Source organism: Acanthisitta chloris, unplaced genomic scaffold (genome assembly GCF_000695815.1).
Source record: "Acanthisitta chloris isolate BGI_N310 unplaced genomic scaffold, ASM69581v1 scaffold1489, whole genome shotgun sequence".
Classification (NCBI taxonomy): domain Eukaryota; kingdom Metazoa; phylum Chordata; class Aves; order Passeriformes; family Acanthisittidae; genus Acanthisitta; species Acanthisitta chloris.
In genome coordinates, this window is record NW_008691985.1 from 173,954 (window position 1) to 198,385 (window position 24,432).

The 24,432-nt window shown below is 48.8% G+C and overlaps 1 protein-coding gene across 1 annotated transcript in view; it reads left to right on the plus strand.

The window, feature by feature from the left end:
• The window catches only part of LOC103809626 (kin of IRRE-like protein 3), a gene marked incomplete at both ends in the record, with an annotated part of 84,819 nt that overhangs the window by 13,404 nt on the left and 46,983 nt on the right, over positions 1–24,432 (plus strand). The window contains 2 exons of the mRNA XM_009082481.1: positions 15,150–15,299; positions 17,289–17,438. Coding sequence (XP_009080729.1) covers positions 15,150–15,299; positions 17,289–17,438 — 300 coding nt within the window. The remainder of the gene's footprint in view (positions 1–15,149; positions 15,300–17,288; positions 17,439–24,432) is intronic.

Below are 24,432 nucleotides of genomic sequence, written 5' to 3' on the forward strand. Positions count from 1 at the left end.
CTAGACTTTGGTGTTCTTGGGCTGTTCAGGAATTTGGAATGGGTTTGCACAACAGCCTTGGCAGGCAAACAGGTTCGTGGCAGTGCAGGAGGAGTATCATAGAATCAAAGAATGATGGAATGGTTTGGGTTGGGAGAAACCTTAAAAGCCCATTTCATCTCAGCCCCTGCCTTGGGCAGGGACACCTTCCACTAGATGAGGTGTCCAACCTGGCCTGGAACAATTCCAGGGATGGAGCAGCCACAGCTTCTCTGAGTAACCAGTGTCAGTGCCTCAGCACCCTCACAGGGAACAATTCCTTCCCAATATCCCATCTATCCCTGCCCTTTGGCAGTGGGAAGCCATTCCCCCTTGTCCTGTCCCTCCAGGCCCTTGTCCTAAGTCCCTTTCCAGCTCTCTTGGAGCCTCTTTTGGCACTGGAAGGGGCTCTCAGTCTCCCCAGAACCTTCATGTGAACACCCCCAGCTCTCCTAGCCTGGCTCCAGAGTAAAGGTGCTCCAGCCCTTGAAGGATTCCCACGGCCTCCTCTGGACTTGCTCCAGCAGCTCCACATCCTGATGATAAAGACCCCAGAGCTGGAGGTCTCATGAGAGCAGAGAGGGAGAATCCCCTGCCATCCTGCTGCCCACACTCTCCTGCTGCTCAGGGTCAGAGCAGAGGAAGGAGCTGTGCTGCTGGGGCAGGCACTGCATCACAAGGCATTTCCAGACCTATCTGACCCTGTGTGGGAGAAGCAGGTGAAGACAAAAAGCCAAACTTCACTGGATTCCAGCATCCTGAATACCTTAAAGTCCCACTGCCCTCATTAGAAGGGGCTAGTGTTGCTGTTTCTGTACTCCCAAGAGGCACAGCAGTGTGAGCAGGAGGAGTGGGAGCACCACCCCAACCAGTGCCCATGTGAAGGGAAGTAGCCCAAAAAGCAGAGGTGCCAGAGCTGGGCTGTGCTGCAGGGGTTAAAGCTCTTTTGATGCTGGGTAATTCCACACTCCTGACAGCAAGGAGGGAGCTGAGGGAAAGATGTTCCTGGCTGTTGCCACGGGCACTTTGCTTCAGCAGATCCCGAGGTAATAAGGCAGCAGTAATTGTGCAGCTCCACGCGGGCTGTGATGTGACTGGCACCAGTGCCGTGCTGGTCCCTGCAGCCAGGGAGCACGGAGCAAAGCCAGAGAGAATACTAACTGTGGTGGCAGGAATGGCCCAGGGATTAGAGAGCAGGTTGTAAGAGGAGAGACTGGAGGAGGTAAATTTATATAGTCTGGAGGAGGCTCAAGGGGAGACACGACCAGAGTCTATAAATACACGCAGCGATAGAAACCAAGGGAGGAAATTATTCAGAAGGAGGGAGGACAAGGAGCAGTGCCTGAAGCAAAGGAAGAAAAGTTTATTCTGGGTCTTGCATGGAAGGAGAACAGCCTTCAGCATCTGGGACAGCTAGCTGGGACAGGGTAGCACCCTGCTCCCCTCTGCTGCCACCTCCCCTCTGACTCTCACAGAGCTGCTTTCTCTCCCTCCCAGCCCAGCTCTGCTGTGTTTTACAGCAGCCCCACCTCGTTCCCTCCCTGGCAGCCGTTTCACACGGGTGTCTGGCACCCAGCCGCCCCAACGTGCCTGGGAAGGTTTAATAAAACAGATTGAGATGCAGTTGGGCTTGTGGCTTGACAACTAGTTCCCCTTGGACAGGAACATTTGCCTTCGCTGGGTGACAATGCTTTGAGTCCGTCGCCTTAGGCACTGTGGCTCATTGCTAGTCATCTCTCCAATGAATAATACACAGGCCTGAATATCTGTCTGCATACATCTTCCTTTTCTGTAGGATAATTTAATGTTATCTTTGGGCCTTCCTGCTCCTGAGATGAAGAGATTACTTGAAACCTGCAGCCCTGCAATCACAGCCATTGGTTTCAAACGTCATTAAGTTTCATTATAACAAATAAACACTGCAATGACATTTATAAGTTACCAGAGAGCACAGAAACACAAATATGAAGCAGATAAACTGCATTTGATCCAAATAATTACTGCAGGCAATCTCGAGCTCAGGCTGAGCTGGCAGGCGGGTGCCAGGGAATTTATAGGACTCTGTAAGGCTCTGTGCTGCACATTGCTTCTTAAAAATTATGATGATGGTTATGTGTCTCTCTCTAAAGCCTTAAACAGGTTATGTTTCTGCCTCCTTGAAGGCAGGGAGCTTTTCCTCAAGTCAGAAAGGAGGTGGCTCAAGCTCAATGTGCAGCTGTTGCTGTCTGGGGACTTTGCTATCCCCATTCCTCAGGATTTCAGCCCAGGAAGGGATCTGCAGTTGAGGTTTGCTGTGCTTAAAGCTGCAAAACAGCCTTTTTTGTGTATTTATTTTTCCCACTAGGGGTTTCTATCCTCACTGTGGATAAGGTTTCAAGAGGGGAATCCTTGGAGAGAGATTTCCACTGTAAGAGAGTGTCATACTGGGATGATAGACTATCCTGAGTTGGAAGGAGCCACTGAGTCCAACTCATAGATTGTTCATAGATTGTTAAGGGGTTGGAACGAACCTTATAGATCATCTAGTCCCAACCCACCCTGCCATGGGCAGAGGCACCTTCCACCAGAGCAGATTGCTCAAGGCTTTATCCAGCCTGGTTTTGAACACTGCCAGGGTTGGGGCTTCCACTACCTCCCCAGGCAACTTGTTCTAGCATCCCACCACCTTCACAGTAAAAAAACTTTTCTTGGTGTCTAATCTAAATTTCCCCATCAAGGAGATTTTCCCATTACTTCTTGTGCTGTCACTGCAGCTCCTAACAAAAAGTCCCTCTCCAGCTTCCCTGTAGACCCCCTTCAGATACTGCAAGGCTGCTATGAAGTCTCCATGCCACCCTGATCAATAATAATGAATTTCCTTTCATTTTGACTCCTGGTTTTCCACTACTTGCTCTTAGCCATGGGGAAGGACTCCTCTACCAGCAAGCCATATAGGAAAGTATTTCCCCCACTTCCCCCAAAAAATCTGAATGGAAGGAGGTTTCCATTCACAACTGTGCTGGTGGGTGAACTCTTACACAGCTTTGCCTCTGCTCCAGGGTGAGGACACGTCATCTCCTGAGTGACCCCAGTGGAGTTTGTCATGGGATGGAAAGCTTCCCATGTGCTGCAGGCATGGAGGCTCAGCCCAGGAGGGGAGCTGGACACAGCTGGGTTTATTGACAGCATCTCTCATTACCTGCTAATTAGCTCAGCAGGCTGCAATGTGCTAATCGTCTCTTGGACTGGGGTTGTGCACAAGGCAGCCATTGACTCTGCAGTGGGGACCATTGAGCAGGAGCTGGTGACAAAACAAACCACAAAGTGTGTTAAATACATCTGAGTCCCCTCCAACTCAGTCCCTTCTCCTCCAGCAGCAAAGGGGAGCAGCCACTGGGTCTGTTGGCAGTGCCAAGGCACAGCCCCTTCCCTGTGCCTCTCCCAGGGCTGCACCTGGGCTGACAGAGCAGTTGTAGGGCTGTAAATAGTGTCTGAATTCACATTTCCTCTCATTTTCCATGGTTCTTGGCTTCATTGGGGAAAACCCAGTCAGAAAGCAGGAGCCGGTTGTTGTAGGCAGTGGTGCAGGTCACTGGCCTCCTCTGTGATGGATAAATGTGCGAAGCAGGAGCTGGTTGTTGTAGGCAGTGGTGCAGGTCAGTGGCCTCCTCTGTGATGGATAAATGTGCTTTCTAGGCATTTCCCTGGCTCTGGATACTGCAGCAGCCAGGGTTTTCATGGAGGGGAGGATTTATTGAGCCTCCATGTATAGAGAGAGAAGTACATGAGATTGTAAGTGCCTTCCTGGGGTAATGAGGATGGACATGTGTGTGAAATGCTTCCTGCTCAGTGATGATCTGCTCCATGTCTATTCATCTCAGCATCTCCTGCTCCTCCTGCCTTTCCCTTGCCACTTCTTTTTGTGAGCACTGCATATACTTCACTTTAGGCTGTTTTTCAGAATAATTTGTTTTAACTCTAAATATGAATCTTGCATGTGTGAAAAAAAAAAGCCACCACATATTTACAATCATTTCCACTTGTAAAACTCCAAACAAACAATAATTATAGCAGAAACCTGTTAATTCTCACTTCATCTTCAGAGTTGATAATTCGTGCAATACAACCCGAAGCAATCTCATCCTGCTCGGGTGAACAGCAGGAGCTGGAGCGAGTCCACAGCCTCCTCTGTGATATCACATAGCTAACCTGGTCAGGAACAACCCAGAAGTCTCTGGTTGATGTTTCCTGCTGTGGCTTCTCAGCATTTCAGGGCAATAACAAGATTTATTATTGCATTATCCTACCTCAGTCCTCGCAGTTTGGTGCCACGAAGGTGCTCCTCGCTCAGGAAGTGTCTGTTGGGAGAATCTTGGGTGGTGGCACTTCTAACACTGCAGAGTTGGAAACACCCTGTAGAGGGACTTGTTTACCCACTCAGATGAATTCTCAAATCTGTACAATGTCTTACCAACCTGTAGTTGGTGAGACTAAACTACTCAAACTCAACTTAAACTACTCAAAATTATTTTGAGACGGAGCAGAATCTTCGAGCTATTATAATATCATGGAATCACAGACTGGTTTGAGTTGGAAGGAAGCTTAAAGATCATCCACCCCCCTGCCATGTGCAGGGGATGTAACATGAAATATCTGCATTTTATGTTCTGAACTGCATCTAGCTTAAAGATCATTCACCCCCCTGCCATGTGCAGGGGATGTAACATGAAATATCTGCATTTTATGTTCTGAACTGCATCTTCATTGTGATTTCCCTCAGTGCCTCAGAGCGTGCGATAACAGACCTTGGAAAACGAGGGTGGAAGCGAAACATGGTGCGACCCAAGGCAAGCTCTTTGCTCTAATTTTCCACCCCATGGGCTGCACAACTTCCAGTTGCAGCTTTTCCTGGGAGCAGAGCCAGACTTTGAAATCTCCAAATCGTTTGTGAAATGGATTATTCATCCTTCTCCTTTTCCTACGGACGAGTGTCCTCTGTGCCCTCTAACTCAGAGATGAGCTGAGATTTACAGGACTATATTTCAAAAGAGCAGCTCTGATCTGGGAACAAAGGGTGGGCTAGGAATGCACAAGGATTGAATGTAATCCAGGGCTGGGGGGGATCACCTGAACCATTTCAGAAGGTCACAAGGGATAAAATCCTTAAGGATTTTAAGATCCTTAAGGATTTTATCTGGGAGACTTTGTGCAGCCAGGCTGCTGCCCACTAGTTTGCTCATCAGCTGTTATTTTTAGAAGGAAAAGTTCCTTTTCCTTCTCTGTAGATTCGAGTGAGAGCTTTTAGCTCCCAGGAATGTCTGTTTAAGTCTCCTGCAGCTGAGCACCTGCTGAGCCCTTTCTGAGCACTGGTTGGCAGCTACAAGTGGTTAGCATCCCAAAAGCAGCTGGAGCTGCCATGGAGAGAGCTGGCCTGGCTGTAATTCCTGGAGCATCCCCTCCCTGAGCCCATCCTCCTGGCCGTGGTGGAGCTAGGCCAGGGCACTGCACCCTGACAGAACAGCAAAGGATAATTTATTACCCTGCACCAGGTCTCTCGGGAGCACTGATCTCAAAAGATGTCTTGGAGGCATCGGCAGTCTTCACTGGGAGCTGGGCCTCAGAGTTGATCAATGGAGGAAATCTATTCCCCTCTGCTCAGGGAGCAAAGTGGCTCTGGTCTCCACCAGGGATGCTGATTACTGCCGTGCCCAGGGTTTCCAGTGCCTTTGAAACAGCTTGTGGTGCTGTCTCCCTTGTCTTCAGCAAGAACAGGCATCGCCCCTGTGCCCTGAGCAGCCTTGGCAGGAGGCTCAGAGCTTGCAGCTCACCTTGCTGCTTACCACAGCAGCCCAGGTGTTGGGATGAGGCTGTGGCCCTGCCCAGGTTGTGGAAAACACACCTCTCCTCTCTGCTCTTAGCTTTAGTGACACAACAGCTTCGTCTCTTGCTGACCCTTCAGTTCCGCTGCCACCACCTGCGACCCTTTGCCTGCTTCTCAAACCTTTCTGTGCTGACCCCAGAGCTAAACATCTCCTAATCCAGTTTGCTGCCTCTGTCTCCAACCCAGCCAAAGGCCTGTGTGCTTCAAAGCACATTTTTCAGCTCTGTCGGCTTGTCTAACAGGAGATAATGCTGCTTTCTCTGAGCTCAGCATTATCTGGGCAGCAGGTACCAACGAGCCTGGAGCCATCCATGGAGCCTGGAGCCATCTGCTGAGCCTGACTGTTCAGTGTGATCCGGTCCATAAGGTCACTTGGACACTGCTTTTTGGGGACAGCTTATTTCTGGTGCCTTGATGCAGTACATTAGTTTGTTTCTTATCAGTGCAGCTCCCAAGAACAGGCATTTAATCTCACTAGAGCTAATTCTCCAAACTGATGCGGGGAAGAGGTTGCTAATAAATATCCCACAGTAAGTATACTCTTACACCTTCCCCAATTGGAGCTAATAACAGAGCAGCAGATGACATTTAAGCCCTTTCTGCATGGCTGATCAAACTCCTCACAGTGACTTTGAAAGCAGTGCTGGGATTTCGTGCGGGTATCAAAGCCAGAGGAACACGCGATGGTTCAGATCTCTTGCCTGTGTGACTAATAGACAAAAAGATCCCTGAAAGGTTTAATATCTTATTTAAAATTTCCCTGTTTCCTGTTTGAAGCTGCTGAGTGGACACAGTGGGATGCTGATGGTTCCTCTAGCAAAGCAGCATTAGGGAAATGTCTGGGATCACAGCAGGATGAGCTCAGGTGTCTGCAGGGGCTACCTGGGCTTGCTTGGAGCTGGTCATGGCCAGGAGGCAACATGTTACCCAGAGGCCAGGCTGGAGAGCAGAGCACTGTCTAAACTCTGCTCTGACTGTTGACATTACAATCATAGAATCGTTTGGTTTGGAAAAAGACCTTTAGGGTCATCAAATCCAACCGTCAACCCACCACCACCACGTTCACCAGTAACCCATGTCCTCAAGTGCCACATTCACATGTTTTTGGAATACTCTCAGAGATGGTGACTCCACCACCTCTCTGGGCAGTCTTTTCCAATGTGTTACAACTCTTTCTGTGATGAAGGTTTTCCTAATATCCAAGCTGAACCTCCCCTGGCACCACCTGAGGCCATTTCCCCTCATCCTGTCACTTGTTACCTGGGAGAAGAGGCTTATCCCTACCTTGCTACAACTTAGTTTCAGATAATTGTGTTCCCCCCCACCATAGTGACATGATCTCCCCTGAGCCTACTTTTCTCAGTTACCTACCCCCAACTCTCTCAGCCATTTCTCATTGAGCTCCATTCTCTTCTTTTCATTGCTTTTCCAGGAGGTGATCCATGTCCCCAGGATCACTTTGGCTTTGGTTTCACCTCAGTGCAGCCCTTTTCTTCCCCTCTGAGCTGCACAGTTGGCTGGAGGTGATGGGGACTGCCAGGCTGTGTGTGTTGGGGGTGTTTCACAGGGAAGGTCCTTTCTCCCTTGATGTTTGTTGGTGGGCAAGGTACAAGCTCAGCTCTTTATTGAGGGGACACGTCCACTGCCAGGTCATAGCTGGTCAGTGAGAGGCTGTTGCTCCCCGTTCCGTACACCTGATTCATTCCTTGACTGAAGGTGTTGTGCATGTGTTTCTTTCAAGCTGAATAATTCAGCAGCATCAAGCACACTGCAGCCACGTGAGGTGGACCTACACAGCCACACTGAAAAAGGCCAAACTGACATTTTTGTTCAAACAGATTTTATTTCTTTTTTTGTCTCCCCAAGGAAACAAATACAATAATGGAAAGCTTATGCAAGGGCTGAACTCAAGCTACCTTTCTTACTTCTGCCATGAAGCTGAAAGGAAGTACATGACATGGCTGTGGCTGTCACCATCAAGGGACCCTCCCGTGGGGATGCTGCTCCACATCTCCTTGCTGTGGACTGCAACACTGGTGTGATTCATCTGCTCCTGCCTGGGCAGCCACAGGTGTTTTGCTTCTCCAATGGTTCAAGAAAAGCTTGTCTTTGTCCTTGTCTGGGGAAATCCCCTTGAGGACACGTGGCTGTCCCTTTCCTTCCTGCTCCTTAGGCTCTGTGCTTGGCCAAAGCTTGGACACAACCTCAGCACATGTCTGGGTGGAATCTCCCACTAGGGAGGTAACTGGGGAGCACACAGACAGGTAATGAGCAGCTCTGCTGCCTGCATGGCTCTTCCCTGTGCTTCCCCATGACTGACAATTCCGGAGAGCTTTGTAAATAATGTAATGCTTTTCTCTGCTTGCTTTTCCAAGTCATCTAAAAATCAATGCGTGCGTGTGCTCGCGCGCGATGGGCCTTGTGCAGGAGGTCTGTGTCCTTGGCTTGGAGGGGAGGACCCAAATGAGCACTCAGAACCAGCCCATTTGTCACAGGGTCGATAGCAGAAGCTGCACAGAGTGGTGCAGAGCCAAGCCCTGGTCTGCTGGGAAAGTGTGGGCATGGAGCCATTTCTACCCTCCCTTCCCAGTCCTCTCCATGGTCGAGGGATGGCTCCATTTCCAGGTGTCACATCAGGAGAAACCAGCCCTGAGCTGGGCTGAAATGCCATAATCTCTGTTGGGCACTTGATGGTAGATCTGCTTGGTCTGAAGAGAGACCCTCCTGGGATGATGTGTAGAATTAGGGTATCACACACAGCTCCTTGATCATCCTCCTACCACACATCGTGCCGGCACTGAGTCAAGGCAAGGATTAGCTCTCCCCACTGAGGGACAAGGAGAACGTCCCACCACTCCTAATCACCAGGCCTTTCATTTCTCAACTGCAATATTTTGACAAGGAGCTTCACAGTCTTCCTTCACCACTTCTATCCTCTCCTCCACAAAAAGAACTAATTCTTTTCGAAACACAATGGCAATTCAAAGCCGCACTTACATAAAAGCAGCCACAGTGTCTCCATTGCTAATGAGCCATTGTTCCCTCGGTGTGTCCCTCCTGCTCACTGCAATCCTTACTCCTCGTGGGTAATGAAAATTTAACTAGCTGCTGCTCCCGCTTGCCTCTTCTCTTCTTGCAGCAAGTTGTCTGCACTCAGACTGGTTTGGAGACAGGAGGCTGCTGCAAGCTGTAATAATTCAGCCAGGAGCTCATGCAAACAGATTTCAGTCTTCAGAGAGCTCAGAAAGCCTCTCAACTACTCAGCCTTGGTGGAAAGAACTTCAAGGTCCTGCTGCAGCGCAGACCTTGGCAGTGTCAGCGTGTAGGTTCCACCCTCTGTTTTCTGGGTTGTGAAATGGGATTTGGGGGCCTTCTCACCATCCATGGGTGTTGGGACATTTCTGGAAATGAATTCTATGGCACTGGCAATGTCTTTTTTTCTTGGAAGTCACAAACACAGCAGTCTCAGCCTTTGTTTGAAAGAACAAGGCAACATTACAGAGAAACACAGGAGCCACAGGTGCAAAATGCATTAAGGAAATACAAAGACTTCTGAAGTGATTCTCTCATTTTTCCTCTTTTTATTTTTTTTTGTTCCTTTCACTTTTTTGAACATGCTCGTGACTTCACAAGGATCCTGCTTGGGAGTTTTGAAGACAGGGTTGGTGTTCTTGCCTGCTCACTGTTCACTCTGAGGCCTTTATTGTCCTGTTTTGTTCCTGCCCTTTTTTTACTTCAACAGCTGCCAGAATTCTTCCCTCTTTTTGTTTGAGAGAGACTCTCTCCAGGAAGGCAGGAGCTCACAGGGCCAGCAAGGGGGTCACACAGGTGCCTGGCAGTGTAAGTAGCTCCTCAGGGAGTGGAGCAGAGCCAGTAATCAGGAGGGTGAGAAGGTTTTGAGATCAACAGCCTCTCATGCCTCCTCTGACACTAAACCCTCACCTACAATAGCAGGTGACCTGTGGTGACAACCTGCATTCAGCAGCAGGGCAGCTCCAGAGTGCAGATGGGACTTTGGTGTCACGCTGGAATGTGGCCAAGAGGCATGGTTAGCATCTCATTTACATACCCATTTGCTTTTAAAACAAAAAACATCTCAACAATGAATTCAGAGTCCTAATATTTGCCTCTGCTTGGTAAGGCTCTGCTGGGGGAACAGCAGAGGCTTGTAAGGATGCTCTTGGGGGCAGTCATATCCCACTGATGCTCCCAGGAAGACAAGCATCAATTGGGTTATTTTTAAAAATATTGCAAATCTTCACACTTGAAAAGAGGAAAAATGAGCTGTGGAAGTAAAACAGCCCTACAGTTGGGTTGGGGGGACATGGATGTGCCTCCTCACTGTGATTGCAGCCACAGGGCAGAGGAACACTTCCCACATCCACTTCCCTGCATGCAGCAGGAGGTGAGAAGGAGGTGGAAGATGGGACATGGCTGGTGTGGGTGTCATGTCTGGACTCTTGGTTGGGTTCATGTAGTCAGTTGTGTCCAGCTCTGAGGCCCTCAGCACAAGAAGGGCATAGACCTCTTGGAGAAAGCCCAGAGGAGGCCACGGAGGTGCTCCAAGGGCCCCTCTGCTCTGGATCCAGGCTGGGAGAGCTATGAATGTTCAGCCTGGAGAAGAGGAGGCTCCAGGGAGACCTTAGAGCTCCTTCCAATGCCTAAAGGGGCTCCAAGAGAGTTGCAGAGGGACTTGGGACAAGGGCCTGGAGGGACAGAACAAGTGGGAATGGTTTCACACTGCCAGAGGACAGGGATTTTGGGAAGGAATTGTTCGCTGTGAGGGTGGTGAGACACTGGCACAGGTCCAGAGCAACTGTGGCTGCTCCCTCCCTGGGAGTGTTCCAGGCCAGGCTGGATGGGGCTTGGAGCAACCTGGGCAAGTGGGAGGTGTCCCTGCCCATGGCAGAGGGTGGGACTGGATGGTCTTTAAGGTCTCTCACAAACCATTCCATGATTCTTTGCTGAACTCCAGTCTCTGCAGGGATTTGGATTAGCAGGGATAGTGGGGTTTTTTGCTAAAACCCTATTTAGTGGAAGGGCAGAGAATGTGCAGCTCCTGATTGCCCAACAGGTTGGAGTCACACCACCTGCTTTGAGACCAAAGCTCCATTTTGTAATAACATTGTAAACATTCAAGAGAAAAATACCAAATTGACGTGTTTCAGCCCATTTTCTTGTAGCTGAAACTGCTCAACCTGCGTTTGTACATCACCTTCTCCCAATCTCCTCATTTCCAGCTATTTTCTGTCAAGTATCTTATCTCCCTTAAAACTTTTCTGCAAATTACTTGTTCCTTTGACATTAAGACATAAGCTGTAACGTGGATGGGCCTCTGATCTTCCAAACCCAGTTAAAGCCAGTGATCAGACTTTAAGCTGATTTGAAAGTGAGTTGAGCTCTGCCTTCAGTTCTTCTTTCTTTTTTTTTTATCTGTGATTTAGGGAGAGATCATCCTGCCATGGAGCAGGGACGGGGCCAGGTAATGCTCTTAAGGTCCTTACACCCATCTCTCCTCTCCCGTGACTGAGTCTGAGCTGTTTGTAGCTGAAATGGAGCCTTGGATGTCTAAAAAATGGGTTTAAGTGACAATTTTTCACACTGAACAAACAGAGAGAAGGAAAAGACAAGAGACATATGCCATGTTTCTGCTCTGATTTTCCGTGACCATTGGCTCCTCTTTAAAACAAATCATGACATTAAAAAAGGGGGGGGAAAGAAACCTAAAAAGGGTTTTATTTCCAACAGCAATTACCAAATGAAGCCTCAGCTTAATGAGCATTTGCAGAGGGCACAGACATCACTTTGTGCCTCCACGTTCTCATTAGGGCTCATGCAGCTCCTTGCTGACAACCTGATCACTCTCCCTGATAAACCAATCCTTGGGGTTATTGCTGCATCTCTGCACTGTCCCTGTCTTGGGAATTGTCAGGATTACAGACTGAGCTGGGAAAACCCAGTTAGAAAATGTACAGTAAAAAAACATAAACAACAAAGCAACAAAGCAAAAGGCTCATTTTTCCTGCTTTCTTTCCGAGTTTTCTCTTAGCCCACATTTTCCTGTATCCTAGTAGTACTTTCCTTTATGAGTCCAAACAAACACAGAGTTGATTCACATTCCCTTGGAAATCAAGTATTGAAGTCTTAATTCAGCATAAGGGTTTGTGCTGGTGTCAGAGGCCACTGTGACTTCCAGCAAGTCTCCCCCAGCAGGAAAAGCTGGAATCTCCTCTGGAATTAACCTGCCCTGCTGTGCTTGCAGCACCTCATCAAGAGCCACCACCTTTTGGAGTGGCCTTTTGGAGCATCTGTGGTGAAAATCAGAGTTCCTTGAATATAGGTATGTGCTGGGAGACTTGGGATCTCTGGAATACATGGAATATGGTATTCGAGGTGCACCTGGAGATCTGCAAAGCTTTTTAACTTGATATATGTAAACCAGTTGCAATTTAGAAAGGACAACTCTGCTCTTCCCCCTGCACCTTTGGCTAGCTGAGAGTGAGGTGAAGTTAAGCTACGAGAAATTAAATTGAAATCTAAGTGTTCCCATGGGGACACACACTGGTGGAATAGCACAAGCTGGAAAGTGATGGAGCTTTGGAGCTCTGCCCTGTGGGCAAGGCCCAGCAGCTCATCTGGAAACGAGTTTAGTTGCAAGAACTTGTGTCACACTCACCTTTGGTTTCAGATTAATCATCAGTCGATGATTAAATGCAGCTAATGTAAATGAGGGTTGAATTGATTTGGGGTGGATCACATGGAGTCTGTTCTGCTTTAACAAATTGGTTTTAAAGAGAAAGTTTTCCTTCAGCCCTGTAGGGTTGTGTGTATTGAGCTGACACTCAGCAGAGGGGAGTGAGCTCTGAACTCCTGCCTGGCACAGGGCAATAATTCCCACCCAGAGAGGCTCCTGGTGTTTAAAACCCACAGGTAACACAGCAAGGAGCAATCTAGTGGTTCTGCCTTTCTCCCAACTCCTCTCTTTCTCAGATCTCTCCTGTATCCAGAATCAGAGCAAAGCTATAAGCTCTGGCAAAGCGATTCAGATGCTCTACAACCTCACACAAAGGACTGTGCTCACAGGGAGCCCAGATCTCAAAACAGCCTCACATTTAGGCCTTCCAGAATTAGATTGTGGCACTGAGGACATAGTTATGGCTGCCCCAACCCTGGCAGTGTTCACAGCCAGGTTGGCTAAAGCCTTGAGCAACCTGCTCTGGTGGGAGGTGTCCCTGCCCATGGCAGGGGGTTGACACTGGATGATCTCTAAGCTCCATTCCAACCACTTAACATTGTATAATTCTAAGATTTTGGGGCTGTCCTGTGCAGAGCTGGAAGTTGGACTCAGTCATCCTTGTGGACCTCTTCCAGCTCAGGAGATTCTATGGTTCTACATGGGTATTTGGTCAAAGGTTGGACTTGATTATCTTGGAGGTCTTTTCATCCTTAATGATTCTTATCCTCCATGTGCTAGCTCATAGACAAGGGGCCATACAAGATACCCCGAGGTGTAGTTGGGTCTGGGGTGCTTTCTCAGTTTTTGCTCTTGCTTTCACTGTTTTCTTTACAAGCTCAGAGCTGAGAGAAGGGAGCAAAGTGGCACCATGGAACCACAGCGATGTGCTGTGGGGGCATCCCAAAGTCCCACCTGACCTGAAGGGAAAAAACACAGCACTCATTGTGGAAAGAAAAAAAAAAAAAAGCAGGATTTAACACTTTGAATTCCTGGAAGTGTCAAGGCCGGGTTGGATGGGGCTTAGAGCAACCTGCTCTAGTGGAAGGTGTCCCTGCCCATGGCAGGGGGTTGGATTAGATGATCTTTAAGGATCCTCCCTACTCAAACCAGTCTGGGATTCTCTGATTCTAAGCATGACTTTCAGTAACGGCAAAGCCAAGGGATGATGATGATGTATTTAAGAGAGTTAAAATACAACATCATGATGAGCAAACTCTGCTGTGGAAGAGGCTACACTGACTCGAGTACCTGCTGTGGGAAATGAGAAGCTCCATCTCACACGTGAGGTGTGAGACATCTCACCCTGGCAGGCCATGCCCCAGGGGCTGTGAATTGTTATTGCAGCTTTCAGGGTGGGGAAGGGTGAGGGGAAGGATGACAAACCACCATGCTGGGACCACTGAGGTAGGAGGTGTCAGGCTGCAGAGTTTGGCTCCTTAGGGTAAGATGGTTTGTGAGTTTGATGATGAAGACTTAGCAAAAGCCAGTGCTGAACAAGAGCTGGTCCTTCCATTCCTCTCCAGATGTGTGTGAAGCTCCCAGCAAATCCCAGTAGGTTACACTCTGGGAGGAGAGAGAATGACAGCAGTTGGTTGTTTTCCTGCGTGTTTTATAGCAGGCTGTTAACTGCACATCCTGATTTCAGAGAGCACATGAGTTGGGAGCCAGGCTCAGAAGCAGAGGACCAACATCCTCTTTTATTATGTGTAATATAAAATATTGCTGTTTCTGGAGAACCTGCTACTCTCTGACTGTGTTCAGCATGGCTGAATCACTCGCACTACAGTTTGAAATAAGATAGAGGAAATGCCTGGTGCCTCTTTGCTGTATCACTTTTTTTTCCCAGGAAGGAAAAACATGGCAGAAATTTGTCTGAGTGTATGAAGTGGGAAATAAGTTGTGTCCAGCTCTGGGAACATAAGAAGGACATGGAGCTGCTGGAGAGAGTCCAGAGGAGATCACAAAGATGCTTTGAGAGCTGGATCACTTCTGCCATGGACCCAGGCTGGGAGAACTGGGCATGTTCAGCCTGGAGAAGAGAAGGCTCCAAGGAGACCTTAGCGTTCCTTCCAGTGCCTAAAGGGGCTCCAAGAGAGCTGCAGAGGGACTTGTTACAAGGGCCTGGAGGGACAGGACAAGGGGGAATGGTTTCACACTGCCAGAGGGCAGGGCTAGATGGGATATTGGGAAGAAATTCCTCCCTGTGAGGGTGGTGAGGCACTGGCACATGTTGCCCAGAGCACCTGCGTCTGCCCCATCCCTGGGAGTGTTCAAGAATGAGGCTTGACCTGGGCTGGTGGGAGGTGTCCCTGCCCATGGAAGAGGGCTGGAACAAAATGTTCTTTGAGGTCCCTTCCAACCCAAACCAAACGGTGATTTTATGGAGCAATCACATAATTAATTGCTGCAAAGCTTAACCTCCAGTTTGTGCTGTGCCATGAGCGTCTTGGGCTGTTGCATCCCAAGACTCTGCAACACGCTGCAAACCACCAGAGAACTGACAGCCTCCTCTTCCTCTCCTGTTCCCCTCTGCAGGTCAAGCCTCCTCCTTCACACAGCAGCCCCAGGACCAGGTGGTGATAGCTGGGCAGCCTGTGACACTGCTGTGTGCCATCCCTGAGTACAATGGCATCGTGCTGTGGATCAAGGATGGGCTGGCCCTCGGCGTCGGACGGGACCTCTCAAGTAAGTCACGATACCACTCTCCTGCACGAGGCAAACAGGAGCTCTCCCTGCCCACAGGGCCACAACATTTACTTTGAGAATAATGTTTGCTATTGTTAACTACAGAACCTTCCGCCCTGCCCAGACATCAGCATTGAAACTTGGAATAAACCTAAACTCTGAATTGAAAAAAATCCTGTTGGTTCCCACAGGTGTCACCTGAGCCTTTGGAAAGCTCTGCTTGGAGTTCCTTGACATTTGGAAACGAATGCAGGATGAAATGTTTTATAAATGTTGGAAGTGTCTGTTTTGATACACTCAGAAATGAAAAGAGTCAGAGAATCTCCTGATTTGGAAGGGACCCACCAGGATCAACCCTCTGTTTGCTTTGGATAAGTGTTTTTATTGCAGCACACAAGTCCTTGTGGTTTCCTTAAGCTCCTCAAGGCAAATTATAGCTTGGTAACCAAATGCCTCAGAATTATCATTACTTAATCCCACACCCACATTGTGATCGAGGCTTGATTGCAGCTGGTGAAGACTAGTGCAGTGCTTGGGAAGTTATAGAGGTTATTCCATATATTTTTGCCAGAAAACACGAATTGGGAAGTGAAATATTTCCCATGACAAAGGGAGTGTTTGCTGGGAGGGCACAGAGCCCTTGGGAGCTGCAGCTCTGTCCACTTGCAGAAGTTGTACATATGTGACATTGGACAATATGTGACAATATGTGATACTGGACAATATGTGACATTGCTCAACTTCTGGTGACCCGAGACGGTTTTTCCCTACCCAAACAGCAGCACTCAGAAACCAGAGGAAGCTCTCTAGGGACCTCACTCTTCCCTAAAGTGCAATGCCTGCTGCTGCTTTCCCTCTATTTTTTATTAATACATATAATTGCTCATTTCCAGACTTGCCCCAGTGAGCAGTTCCCTCTGTGACTGTTTTTCAAAGCTCTGTGCCACAGCTTTTACATCCATTAGAGAGCTGAACTGCCCATGCAAGACCTTGCCACACGGCTGGGTAACAACAGCTCCACTGAAGGACGAAGCTGATGGCAATGACTTCCACAATTAAGGGAGCTGAGGCTGCTGGAAAGCCGAGGAGCTGCCAGCTCACACGGTACCAGCTCAGCCAGTGCCTAATTAGCACAATCCAAACAAACCCATCATTTGTATTTCTCGCGGTTCAGGAGAGCAAATCCTGCTGGTGATAGCTTGAGAAACAACAAACAGGAGCGTGTGCCAAGCTGCCTGCATTGCACAGGGCATTCATCACCCAGGGACGGGGGATGGCAGCCTCCCTCACGTGCTGCTTCTTGGGTGTCCAGCCAGGCTGATCACAGCTGTCAGTGCCCACAGACCTCATTGTGGAAGGATTCCAGGGTTTCCCCACAGCTGACTTCAGGAGCTGAGGAAATTCCGTGACAGGTCACAGAGGAGCTGGAGGTGGTGGGTTTCCTGGTGGAAGTGCTCATTTCTTTTCCTTGCCCGGGGAGGCTGTGGCTGCCCCAACACTGGTGGTGTTCAAGGCCAGGTTAGACAAGGCCTTGAGCAACCTGCTCTGGTGGGAAGTGTCCCTGTCCAGGGCAGGGGGTGGGACTAGATGGTCTCTAAGGTCTCTTCCAATCCTTAACATTCTATGATTCCTAGGGATTTCAGTTGATGGTCATGGGATCATAGAATCACCAAGGTTGGAAGAGACCTTTAAGATCACCAAGTCCAATCATTAACTTGTCACTGCTGTATCTCCTAAACCCTAAGCCATACCTTCTTAGTCCTTAATCAGCACTTCTTTTTTGATCTTTTAGAGTAAAACAAGCAATCTCCTCCCCAGATTTGGGAGGGTTCTGTCTCTCTCTCTTTGGGCTGGCTGACAAGGAGGGAGGAAGCTGCCTGGCTCTGGCCATTGCTGTGGGGTGCTGGGACTCTGCACCTGTGCTCCACACTCTCCATCCTTGGGTTTGTCTCTCCAGCTGCCTCCTGACTCATGCTTTGCATTCTGCAGGTTATCCACGTTACCTGGTGGTAGGAGACCACCTGTCGGGACAGCATCACTTGAAAATCCTGCGAGCTGATCTGCAGGATGACGCAGTGTACGAGTGCCAGGCCATCCAGGCTGCCATCCGCTCCAGACCTGCCCGGCTGACCGTCCTGGGTGAGTCCTGTCTTCTCCTCACACCAAGGGTCAGTCTTGTCCTTGTGATTGCACTGAGCAGCTATTACAAAGTGTTTTGCTGGTCAATCAAGAGAACAGAAATGAATCCATTGTGGAGTCATTGGGTGCAGCTTGATCCTGAGAGCAGGAGCAAAGGAAGCTGGTTAGGGAGTACAGCAGTGCTGAGTAACAGGCACCAAGTGTTTGGCACTTCAGCTCTACGAATGTTCATTGCCAATTCGAGAGTGTATGGCTATAAATTTAAGGATATGAAGAGTGTCAGTGTCATCATCTATGCATTACTCTTGCTGCAGTGCTGTTCTGCAGCAGCACTGGGATGGCTCTGCCACTTGAGAAAAGGCTGGATTCATACTACTATACTCTTTTCATACTATCTTCAGACTAATATTTTATCATCCTGCATTTCTCAGTACTTTATCTTTCCCATGAGCAGCACAGGAGGATGTGGCATGGGATTTCAAATTAGAAGTGGCTCCCAAAATCTTGTAAAAACCCTTTTTGGGTGGGAGATGGGAGAAGTATGCTAGCAAAGGTGAAGGGCTTTGTTGGCAGACTGGCAGAGTAGGGTGAGGGCTCAGAAGGAGTGCTGGGAAAAGGCAGCTGCATCAGCAAAGCTTCCCAGAATCGATGTGGCTTCAGAGAAGTTAATGAAAATGGTATTTTCCTTGAAAAGCTTGGACAAAACCCAGTCTGCATGGCTGCTCCCAGCTCCATCCTGAGTGAACCCCCAAAGTGAAATCATTTATGTATTTGTTTGTTTAAATTGAAGTTTGGATTTGGTTTTTCCTTGTTGGTTTTTTTTCCTGATCAATTTCTTGGGGGAAAAAAATCCTTTAAAAAGAGCCAAACCAGGAGATTCAGTGCTTTTAGTCACATTAGTCACTAGTTAGTTTTAAGCAGACAAAAGAAGTGAATTAAGGTACTAGTTATGCTTGAAGGTGCATCTCACCAGGGTCTGCATCTCACCAGGGTCTGCACCTCACCACAGTCTGCACCTCACCAGGGTCTGCACCTCACCACAGTCTCCATCTCACCAGGGTCTGCACCTAATTAGGGTCTGCACCTCAGCACCAAAGAGTTCTAATCCCTGGTTTGCCATTTCCCCTGAGTTTGTTGTTCTCTCCACAACCCTCCAGACTTCCCTACCCCCAGATTTCCACAAGTGCCATCCCTTCTTTCCCTGACCCCAACGATAATGATGATTTTCCTTTGATCCAGCCTTCTGCTCAATCAACCCTTGGCAGCAGCTCTGAGCTCTAACATGTGCCCACACATGAAAGACTTGTGCAAATGAATGGGAAAGCGAACGTCGTCTCCCTCACCGGCAGCCCCTCCTTCACCCAGGCTCCTTCCTTCTGTTGTGAAAGCAGAACACATTGCTGGAGCCAGACAAAAGAAATAATGTTATTTAATTAGAGCTAAAGATTTCCAAACTAATTTAGTCCCAGGGCGTACGTCAGAGCCGCCGCGAAGCGTTGATTGAGCAGAGAGATGTTTTTATGGATCAAAAGGAAATCGTTATTATCTTTGGGGTTATGGAATGTGTTGAGTAGATGGTAGTTAATGTTTATGTGGATATACATGGTAGTTGCTAATTGGTACATTTACCTAAGATGTTCAGCAACTTATATTTGCAGAGTGTTTTCCTTTTAAGAAAATTAAAGTTACAGCGTGTTCAACTTAAGCCAAATCGATGAGAAAATGGGGGTTTGGAACCTGCCAGGAACTCATCTTTCACTTCAGATGTATTTATGCAGAGGTTCTGAGGAAAACAAAGTTGTCACAGCCCCAAGCCTGTCAGAGCTCAAGGAGTGCTTGGCCAAGGCTCTCAGGATCATAGTGGGATTGTTGGGGTTGTCCTGTGCAGGGTATGGAGTTGGACTGGATGATCCTTGTGGATCCAACTTGTGTTCCAATTCAGGATAATCTATGGTTCTTTGAAATTTCAGCTGGTCGAGGAGGTAGGAGTGATCGTGCTACCCTCATTGAGGGGCTGGGAATGGTTGGTGATCAGCAGCTCACACTGTGTTACCTTTGGGGTGGGGTGAGGTGTCCTGCTGTGCAGGCAGCAAGGGCAGATGCTGCCATGGAGGGGTCTGTGGTCTGTGGCTAACCCACTGGGGTTTTAGCCACCCCAAGGGAGGGACTAGAAGTGGCACAACAAGAGTAGATGCCTCAACACCCCCTGTTTTAGGATGCAGCTCTGGCTCCTGCCAGCTGGTGACAGTGTGTCAGGCTGAACTTACTGTGCGTCACGGAGGCAACATGTGTTTGCACAGGAGAAGGGAGAGATGTTTTCAGCCGTTCCAGATGTGCAGTGCCACCAGCTGTGCAGATATCTCTCCCCTTGGGTGCATGAGCCTGCTTTAGTTGTGAGCTAAGCAGCTGTCTCTGAAGGGATGTGGATCTCCCAGGTTTCATCTCACTGGGTTGGGAAGGGATGTCACAGGCTCCTGAGCTACCTCACCTGAAGATGCTTGTGGGGCGTTCCTTCATCCCAGTGTGCCCAGTGTCACCTGAGGCTGCAGGCATCACTTGGGTAGGAGAGGATCCATAAGGCATCCCTGAATCTGGGTGCAAACTGCAGCTCTGATTTGTTACAGCTAGGGAGGCTCCAGTGACCAGGAGGCTCCAGTAACCAGGAGGCTCTGGTGACCAGGAAGGAGGCTCTGGTGACTGGGAGTCCAATGTCTGCTGGGTTTGCCAGCAACTGGAGGGACTCATCAGCCAGTTGGGTGCTGGAGACAGTTCTGAGAAATCCCATCCCAGTCTATCACCCCCAGCCTTGGCTCTGGAAAATATCTTACCTGGTTTTTTTGCAAGGATTGGTGCTGCCTTGTCTGTCCTTGCCAGCTTTTCCACTTCTGTAGTATCAAGAAATCCCCTAATGCCTCCCAATCCAGGCTCCAACTGCTGTCATTCATGTCTGACAACAGCTTTATGGGGCTGATGCCTCCTACTTCCCTGCTCAGATGCAGAGCTACACCATATTGTAATTAAATATTTAAGGTTTTGTCACATTGTTTTCAAATCTACATGGTTAAATGTAGTGGAACAGATCATTCCATAGCCTTGGAAGTCCAAACATTCGAACAGACGAGCCTATTAGTACCATCAGCATCAGGGAAAATCTTTCCTTTGTGGGATCTCAGGGACAATCTTTTCTTTTTGGGGGTCTCAGGGACAAATATTTCTTGGGAATGTGGCTATAACCCATCCCAAAGCTGGAGCACATACCCTTCTCCAGGTCTCACTCACCTTCCCTCCTACCATTGTCCAAATTGGCTGGGGAAGGAGCTGCTGCCCTCTCTCCTAGGGGCATCTGCTCCTGCTCCAGCAGGGAAGGCTGATCAGACTGATGGGATGGGATTTGAGAGATACGAAGGCAACCAGGTTTTCTACCAGCAGAGGATGTCAGAGCAGCAGTTTGGCAGGGGACCCCCAAGCCAGGCAGGCTTTGGGAAGTCACCAGAGGGCTATTTGCTACCTGGTACATCTTTAATGGCAGTTTCTTAATTTATGATCTATTTAACTAAGCCTGGATATTAATTAAATAAAGTAAGAGCCTGATTAGGACTTGAAGAAATTTGAAAATAAAATCAGGCAGCAATGGAGCGAAATTGCAAAGCAAACACTACGCTGGAGCCACCCGAGAGTTCCCTCCGGTCCTGCAGCAAAGCTTGGAGCAGGGAGGGCAAATACAAGAGATTATACAGCCACCAGATGTGTGTTGTGAAAATCTACATCTGCCAGCCTGGCAGCTTAAGGAGCCAGAGGGGTAGCTCCTGGAGGCCTCTGCACTCGGGGGAACAGGGAAGGGATTCAAGGCCCCCCCAGCCGAGCTGGGATTTGCACACACGTTAATTAGTGCTGAATTCCAGATCTCGGAGGCAGCCAAGCAAGGAGGAACTTTGAAGAGAGCATTGGCTTCCCCAGGAGGGAGCAGAGGGGAGGCAAACAGGGGACAGGGGAACAGGAGCTCATTATGATGATGTGGTTGCAGTGCTGAGACACATCAATCCATAGTGACCATGATCAGCACAAGCATGGAGGAGGCCAGGGCAAGTACCTGGATTCCTGCACACAGTTCTGGTGTCCCCAACATAAGAAGGATATGGAACTGTTGGAGCAAGTCCAGAGGAGGCCACAGAGTTGATCAGAGCACTGGAGCACCTTCTCTATGAGGACAGGCTGAGAGAGTTGGGGCTGTTTAGCCTGGAGAAGAGAAGGTTGTGTGGAGACCTCAGAGCAACCTGCCAGGAGCTGAAGGGGCTCCAGGGAAGCTGCAGAGGACTCTTGGTTAGGAACTGCAGGGACAGGACAAGGAGGAATGGGGATAAATTGAAATAGGAAAATTGAGATTAGACCTTAGGTAGAAGTTTTCCCTGTGAGGGTGGTGAGACACTGGCACAGGTTGCCCAGAGAGGCAGTGCTCAAAGCCAGGTTGGGCAACCTGCTCTGGTGGGGTTGGGGCTGGATGATCTCTAAGGTCCATTCCAACCCCTTAACGTGCTGTGATGAAGTGAAGAAGATGGATGATGAGGTGTTGGGAAGCTAGATGGTTCCTCCCCTTCACTAGAGTTTTGGCAGAATCATCTCAAGCCTGTCTTTATCTGTCCTCCCCAGCATGAGACGTGACACCTCCAGCCCTGCCATGTACCATGGGCTGACCTGGGAAGCTCCCAGATTCCACTAGCTTGGCACAGGGAAAAGATTGGTCCCAGAGATGCCAGCAGGAACATGGTGACTATCAGGATACGGGGATATAAGGGTGTGAGAGGGAGACAGGGTAGCTACTTCCAGAGACTTAAGGTGAATAATTGATAGGCAATTAACTTGTACCTTCACCTTTTATAGTCTAATTCCCTGTCTCCTCCCCCTCTATGGCCTCTTCTAATATTAACTCTGCCTTCACGTGTGCCCCATTAGGAATGAGCTTTCTTAAATCAACATGAATTATTTAACTCTACAGATTAAGTTAATTTGAAGTGAGAGCTCCTGTCTCTTCAGATGGCACAAGCCAGGGACAGGGGAAGGGGAGGTCACTGTGGTGTCAAGTACATCCACATTCAATCACAACCCGTATTCTCCAGTTTAGTTTTCATTCTAATCCTCTTGCTTGCCAAATCTTTCCAGTCCTTCCCTGCAGAGAAGAAGAAGCATTTCCATTACCAAAATGATGGCTTGGCAGCTTGAGGCATCTGCATTTTCCAGATTTCCTGCTCTTTAGAGGAGTTTGATCAGGAAATAAAAAGGTTACGGCCTGGGAAAGGCCATTTTTCAGTATTTGTAATGCTGAGCTGCAGGAGAAAATGTGGATGAGGTGATGTTTCAAATCCAGGAACTGTTCAGCTTGGAGCCCTTTTTCCATACTTTTTAAGAGAATTCAATTCTCTGAATGCAAAATTCAGAGCATGTAGAGCCAAGATGTCAATGCAGGACAGAAAAAAAGAAGTGATGAAAATGTGATCATTTTCTTCCAGACAGACTCTTCTCCTTGAACAAGTTTGGGTCTTCACAAAGCTGCATTTTCTGCTGGGAATATTTTCAGTGGCAAAACAGCAACCAGCTCTGCTGGGAATGAAACAGAAACATCAAACAATCGAGCGCAAATCCCAAATAACCTAAATATTTGATGTCATGTCTGAGCAGCTTAAGTTTACAACGCTCTGAGCTGGCTCTTTTTGATAGCAGAGGGTGGCCAGGTTTCCTTGCTCAAATCCCTGTGTGGGTCTGGGCTGGGAAGGTATCTCTGTGGGATTGACCATACCCAGCCAGGCAAATTCAGGGTCACAGGGGTGCTCAGTGCTGTACTAATTTAGGGGGAAAGGCATCCTCTGCCTCCTGCAGTCTAGAATACAGAGCACAGAGAGGGACTGTATGGTAAATAATTGGGTCTAGAGATGGGTCCTCCCAAGCTGGGTTTCATCCAAGTATTGGGAAGTGCAGCTCTTCCCCCTTTCCAGAGCGGTTTGCACCCTGCCTGTATGGAGAGGGAGGAAGGCAACATCTGCATCAGTTCTGTTCTCCTTACTTTGAAGGAGACAAGTAAAATTACATCTTTCCATCCCCAGCAAGGACATCTTGGCTGGTAGCCATGTGCCAGGAGGAAATGCTCTGTGGGATGTGTCCATCCACCTCAGTGTCTGTCAAAGTCATAGCAGTAGGATTACGACTTTCCAATCATACAAATATGGGGAGAAAGCTAAGAAAGGAGTTAATTTCACATTACAGACATTAAAAATGGCAAACAGCATAGGATCACAGACTGGTTTGGGTTGGAAGAGGCATTAAGGATCCTCATGCCATGGGCAGGGACACCTCCCACCAGCCCAGGTTGCTCCAAGCCCCATCCAACCTGGCCTGGAACACTTCCAGGGATGGGGCAGACACAGGGGCTCTAGGCAACCTGTGTCAGTGCCTCAGCACCTCACAGGGAACAATTCCTTCCCACTATCCCTTCTATCCCTGCTCTCTGGCAGTGTGAAACCATTCCCCCTTGTGCTGTCCCTCCATCCCTTGTCCCAGGTCCCTCTGCAGCTCTCTTGGAGCCCCTTCAGGCACTGCAAGAGGCTCTAAGGTCTCCCTGGAGCCTTCTTTTCTCCAGGCTGAACACCCCCAGCTCCCCCAGCCTGGATCCATGGCAGAGGAGCCCCAGCTTTCAGAGCATTTTTGTGGTCTCCTCTGGACTCTCTCCAACAGGCCCATGTCCTTCCCAACAGGTCAGGGCTATATGTGAGCAGGGGCTGGTGTTTAATTTCACGGAGGGAAGTTCAGCAGTGCCAGGCCAGCACTAAGCAGATGCTGCCTCTGCTCCCTCAAACCCTGGTCAGGGGTTATGGATTCACAATATTTTATGAATAGTTCTTGTAAAATTCATGTTTTCTTAAAGCCCTGAGCCCCGGGGTTAGATGATTCCACCTCTCTTATCAAACCTCCCCTTCCTTAAATCCTCAGAGCCACAATAGCATTC